This window comes from Bombina bombina, chromosome 2 (genome assembly GCF_027579735.1).
Source record: "Bombina bombina isolate aBomBom1 chromosome 2, aBomBom1.pri, whole genome shotgun sequence".
Classification (NCBI taxonomy): domain Eukaryota; kingdom Metazoa; phylum Chordata; class Amphibia; order Anura; family Bombinatoridae; genus Bombina; species Bombina bombina.
The window spans coordinates 405,977,577-405,984,157 of record NC_069500.1 but is presented as its reverse complement, the minus strand read 5'-3'; the positions used below and the strand labels follow the sequence as shown (position 1 = coordinate 405,984,157).

Below are 6,581 nucleotides of genomic sequence, written 5' to 3'. Positions count from 1 at the left end.
AGAAAGTTGTTTGACATTATATTCTCTATCTGAATCATGAAAGAAAAATTTTGGGTTTCATGTCCCTTTAAGGCAGCTTTTGGCAGGAAAGTCCTGCAGGTGTCTGGAAAATAGATGCCTTTTTTTCCCCCTCCCATTTTCTCATGGACTCCGCAGCTTTAGGTATTGGATCACAAGTGCAATGGATCGTGGAATCTCACCACCTTTATGAAAAAAAGAATAATGATAATAATATACTTAACTGATAAATTATTTTATGATGATGAAGGGAGTCCATGAGACCCACTTACATTTATGTTTTTAATTTGCAGCAGTTAGTTTTCATCCCATTTACCCTGCTTTGTCCTTAACTATTTTCTCCTTGGCTATACGTTTAGACTGAGAAATCAGGAAGGTGGAAGAAATTGAAAGCTCTTGGTGTGTTGGATATCTTTGCCTCCTCCTAGTGGCCAGGGGTTTAACCCCAGGTATAATGGCTCATGAACTCTCGCCACAATTAAATTAATTTATCAGGTAAGCATAATTTTTTTCATGTCCCTTTTAATGCACAAAGTTTAAAATATGATTCAGATATAGGTTTCAATTTTAGACACCTTTCCAATTTACATCTTTTATCTAATTTGCTTCATTCTTGGTATCCTTTGCTGAAAGGCATACCTAGGGGGTGATCTAGCTGCTCATTGGTGGCTGTGCATATGTGCCTCCTTGTAATTTGCTCACCGGATGCATTCAACTAGTTCTCAGTAGTGCACTGCTGCACCTTCAACAAAGGACACAAAGAGAATGAAGCAAATGTGATAATTAGAAATACTTTAAAATGTGGTTTATGATAATATGCCCTATCTGAATCATGTAAGAGAAAAATTTGGGTCACATATGTTCCTTTTAATAAGGTCACCGTCACCTAGATCATTATTTCTCAACCACGTTCCTCAAGTACCCACAAAAATCCAGGTTTTCATTATAGCTGCACCAGTGCACAGGTGAAATGATCAGCTGATGGATGAGAGCAGGTTAGTATCCATTGTGTTACTGATCAACTGATTTCTTCACCTGTGTACTTGTTCAGCTATAATGAAATCCTGGCCTGTTGGGGGTACTTGAAGACCACAGTTGAGAAACACTAACCTAAAAAAATGGCAATCAAATTCATAAATGAATTGATCGTGTACGTGCAATATTTTCTGATTCTAACTGATCTTTTCATTCTAGGTGTATTATGTATGTGGAGCTGTCCTGGACTCAACAGAAAAAGGATTAATACTTTCACCAGGTTTCCCTAATAACTACCCCTCTGGGTCTCACTGTGTGTGGCAGTTCTTTGTTCCAGCTGGTTCCCAATTAGTTGTGGAGACATTAGATTTTGATGTATTTGAAAGCCCAAGTGACAATGAGCTGCTTGGTAGCTATTCATCTTATGATGCCTCCTCCATTTTTCCAAGTAAAAGATCAAGTGATGAGGCTTCTTTCACAGAGAATTCTTTGACTAGTGACTCCCAGAGAACAAAACTATCTGGTTACTCCCAGGAGGTTAATGATCACAATATAGTCTTAAAGGAGACCAAAGATGCATCTTACGGTGGAGAAAAAGAAATGTTGGCGTCTCACTTTGCAATTAAGGAGCAAGCCCTTCTCAATCCAGGATTAAACACATCACAGGAAGGAGTAATTTTTAAACAAGCAAGAGAAGATCAAAGAGAATATCCCAATAATTTAATTGATTTTCTGGTTCCATCCACTGCGAAGATGTCTGAAAATGTAGACCGTTTGTTGCAAAAAGGAAGAGAGGATGAAACGACATCATCTGCATTTAACGATCTCTCAACACCACCTCCAGCAGTAGATGTGTGCCCCCATGATGTTCTTTACATCTCTGATCTGGTGTCTTTCTCTTCCCGATTCTGTGGCTCAAATTCCAGACTTAACAAAACACTAGTGTTCGGTTCTCCTGTGGAAATGATTGAGGTCATTATGGAGTTGATCACCACTACTGATCGTGGCAGAGGTTTTGCGATGCTCTTCTCCTACCAAAATGACACTGTGGTGACTGCGTTGGGTATGAACAGCATAATTGGTGAAGAAAGTGTGATCCTACTGGCTGTCATTGCTGCTATGATCTCATTTGCTTTGGTACTAATGCTAGTACTCTGCCTGTCCTACAGGTAAGAACCTATCATAAGTATACCGATGTAATGATTTGTATGAAATCTATACACATGCAAACAAAGGTTATGTGCTTTTTTGTGGCCTATTTATACATGCTGGTATTTAATAGGTAAGGAAAATGCTATAGTGAATGATACAATGTAGATTCATGAACATACTAATATTTGGATTTTGTACACTATAACCTGTAGTATCCATTTATCTTCAAAACTTTATCTTTATCATTCATTTAAAATAAATGGTCCTTTGGTAGGAAATCATACAGAAAAGTATTAAAAACAACTGTATGCATTGCACATAATGTTAACGGTCCCTTTATAGTGGAAACATTACAGGCCCTACTCTGTTAGAGCATGTCATTTTAAAACTAGCAACCCTGCAATGATATGTGTTTTTAATACCTGCAAAAGAACTGCTCTAGAGCCACAGCGTACAGCTGATCCTGAGTGGAAAATAATGATCACCCAATCAGCAGCAGTAGTTGGCCATGTCCATTTGGGACCAACAATGCTCTGCAGTTTCCAAATTGTACTTTGCAGGGGTTAAACACATGGTATTGCTGGGTCACTAGTGTTAAAATAACATGCTCTAACAAAATAGTAAATGTAATGTTTTCACTATAATGGTCCTTTAATGATGGAACAGAATCAATTCAGGACCACAGATATTGCAGAAGTATTGGTATAAGCCAAACAATGAGTAGAACATAAAACACAAAAATTATAAATATGTAAATAAGTTTGCATAGTAAAAAAAAATAATAATAAAAAAAAAAATATATATATATATATATATATATATATATATATATATATATATATATATATATATATATATATATATATATATATATATATATATATATATATATATATATATATATATATATATATTAGGAGATTGATGTATGGGCACAAGACAGTACTTATCACTGAAAGTTAATCAGTTAACCTATATGGTATCGATCAATAAAACTAATAAAATTCAACAGTTTATACAAATAACAATAAATATCAATATTGTAATAAAGTCCAATAACTGATGTCCAAAAATGTTTAGAAAAGGTTCCCACGTGATAGCAATTTCTTAGTTAGACAAACTTCAGGTAAGTTGGTGTGCCCACAAAAACCAATAGTAATAGATGAATTGTCTACTTACAAAAAGCTACCTCAATCAAAATGAGGTAAGTGCAGCACAGTTTAAGTAGTTGGTTCTCTAGTCATTGCCTCCTTCCATATGTATATGTGTGTATCCACTTTAATCAAAGCCCCAAGGGGAGAGATTTCCTTTTCTCCAACATTGGTGTGTCCGGTCCACGGTGTCATCCATTACTTGTGGGAATATTCTCTTCCCCGACAGGAAAAGGCAAAGAGCACAGCAAAAGCTGTCCATATAGCCCCTCCTCAGGCTCCGCCCCCCAGTCATTCTCTTTGCCGCTCTGAACAAGTAGCATCTCCACGGAGATGGTGAAGAGTATGTGGTGTTTAGTTGTAGTTTTTTATTCTGCTATCAAGAGTTTGTTATTTTAAAATGGTGCCGGTTGTACTATTTACTCTAAAACAGAAAGGGATGAAGAGTTCTGTTTAAAAGAAGAGTATGATTTTAGCAGCAGTAACTAAAATCAATTGCTGTTCCCACGCAGGACTGTTGAGCCCAGAGAATTTCAGTTGGGGGGAACAGTTAGCAGACTTTTCTGCTCAAGGTATGACTAGTCCATTTTCTAACAAGACTGTGTAATGCTAGAAGACTGTCATTTTCCCTCTTGGGGATCGGTAAGCCATTTTCTTAGACGCTTAACAGAATGAAGGCTTATTATGGGCTATACACTGGTTGACACTCTTGTGGGCTAAATCAATTGCTTTATTTAAGTTTTTTATGTAATCTGAGGTGATTTATAAAACTTTTATTGTGGGGGAACGTTTTTAGGCGCCAGGCAGTTGTTTAGACACCTTTCCAGTCAGAGGGGCCTTTCACTATAGTAGGCAGAGCCTCATTTTCGCGCCATAACTGCACAGTTTCTTTTGGATGCAGTGCATGCAGCTGCATGTGAGAGGGTCTGGTGATCATTGAAAACGTTCCTGGAAGGCTTAATTTGGTATCGTATAACTCCTAAGGACAGGTGAAGTCGCAGCAAACGCTGTGGCTGGGACTGTAGTGGGGTTAAAAATTGTTATTTGATTAAACGGCTCCGGTTTCCTCAATTAAGGGGTTAAAAGCTTGAAAATTGGGGTGCAATACTTTTAAAGCATTAAGACTCTGTGGTGAAAATTTGGTAAAGATTGGATATTTCCTTCATAGTTTTTCACACATTCAGAAATAAAGTGTGCTCTGTTTAAAATTTAAAGAGACAGTAACGGTTTTGTTTTAAAACGGTCTTTTTGCATTATTAGCCTGTTTAAGCCTGTCTAACATGTCTGTACGTTCAGATAGAACATGTTCTGTATGTATGGAGGCCAAGGTGGTCCCCCCTTCAAATGTATGTGATAATTGTGCCATGGCGTCCAGACAAAGTAAGGACAGTACTGTCACATTTAATAAGGTTGCCCAAGATGATTCCTCAAATGAAGGTAGTGGGGATAGTTAATCATCCTCTCCTTCTGTGTCTACACCAGTTATGCCCGCGCAGGCTACCCCTAGTACATCTAGCGCGCCAATGCTTGTTACTATGCAACAATTAACGGCAGTAATGGATAATTCCATAGCTAATATCTGTCATACCCTCACACCAGTCAGAAGTGGCAGTGAGGGAGGGTTTGTCGGAAGGAGAACTTTCAGATTCAGGAAGAATTTCTCAACAGGCAGAACCTGATGTTGTGACGTTTAAATTTAAGTTAGAGCATCTCCGCGCATTACTTAAGGAGGTGCTATCTACTCTGGATGATTGTGACTCGTTGGTCATTCCAGAAAAATTGTGCAAGATGGACAAATTCTTAGAGGTCCCGGTGCACCCTGATGCCTTTCCAATCCCTAAAAGGGTGGCGGACATAGTGAATAAGGAGTGGGAGAAACCCAGGCATACCCTTTGTCCCTCCTCCTATATTTAAGAAATTGTTCCCCATGGTCGACCCAAGGAAGGACACATGGCAAACAGTCCCTAAGGTTGAGGGGGCAGTTTCTACCCTAGCCAAACGCACGACTATTCCCATTGAGGACGATTGTGCTTTCAAAGATCCTATGGATAAAAAATTGGAGGGTTTGCTTAAAAAGATTTTTGTTCAGCAAGGTTACCTCCTCCAACCTATTTCGTGCATTATTCCTGTCACTACGGCGGCGTGTTTCTGGTTCGATGAACTAGAAAAGTTGCTTAATATGGAGACTCCATATGAGGAAGTCATGGACAGAATTCACGCTTAAGTTAGCTAATTCCTTTATTTTAGATGGCGCTTTGCAATTAGCGAGATTAGCGGCGAAAAATTCAGGGTTTGCAATTGTGGCGCGCAGAGCGCTCTGGCTAAAATCTTGGTCGGCGGATGTATCTTCCAAGACAAAATTGCTTAATATCCCTTTCAAAGGTAAGACCCTTTTTGGGCCAGAATCGAAAGAAATAATTTCAGACGAAATCCAGATTGCGGTGGGTCAAGAAGAGTTTAGTGTAAGGAAATGGGATAGACGTGCGTATACTAGCTTTTTGAGGAGCTTTGAGGCAAAAGGGAGTAGGGAAATAGGGCGGTAGTTGGATGGGGAGGTTGGATCGAGGGAAGGTTTTATTTATTTATTATATTTTTTTGAGGATAGGCGTGACCAGTGCATGTTTTGGAGATGAGGGAAATATACCAGTGCTGAGGGAGAGGTTGAAAATATGTGCGAGTATGGGGGTGAGGGTAGAAGAGAGGGAGGGGAGTAGCTGTGAGGGGATGGGGTCCAGCAGACAGGTAGTGAGGTGGGAGGACAGTCTATTGGGCCCAATTAGCCATTTCCCTCCCCGGTGTCATGTGACTCATTAGTGTTACAAGGTATCAGGTGCGAATGGGGAGCAGGTGTGTTAAATTTGGTGTTATCACACTCGCACTCTCTCATACTGGTCACTGGAAGTTCAACATGGCATCTCATGGCAAAGAATTGTTGCTCTACATAAACATGGCCTAGGCTATAAGAAGATTGCCAAGACCCTGAAACTGAGCTGCAGCACCGTGGGCAAGGCCATACAGCGGTTTCACAGGACAGGTTCCTATCAGAACAGGCCTCGCCATGGTAGACCAAAGAAGTTGAGTGCACATGCTCAGCGTCACATCCAGAGGTTGTCTTTGGGAAAAATACGTATGAGTGCTGCCAGCATTGCTGCAGAGGTTGAAGGGGTGGGGGGGGGGGGGTCAGCCTGTCTGTGCTCACACCATACACCACACACTGCATCAAATTGGTCTGCATGGCTGTCATCCCAGAAGGAAACCTCTTCTAAAGATGATGCACAAGAAAAC

The 6,581-nt window shown here is 39.8% G+C and overlaps 1 protein-coding gene across 1 annotated transcript in view; it reads left to right on the top strand.

Moving 5' to 3' along the window:
- Window positions 1–1,414: 1,414 nt before the first annotated feature.
- LOC128646973 (uncharacterized) overlaps window positions 1,415–6,581 on the top strand; it is a 154,281-nt gene continuing 149,114 nt past the window's right edge. Inside the window, exon 1 of the mRNA XM_053699784.1 lies at window positions 1,415–2,162. Coding sequence (XP_053555759.1) covers window positions 1,594–2,162 — 569 coding nt within the window. The 5' untranslated portion in view covers window positions 1,415–1,593. The remainder of the gene's footprint in view (window positions 2,163–6,581) is intronic.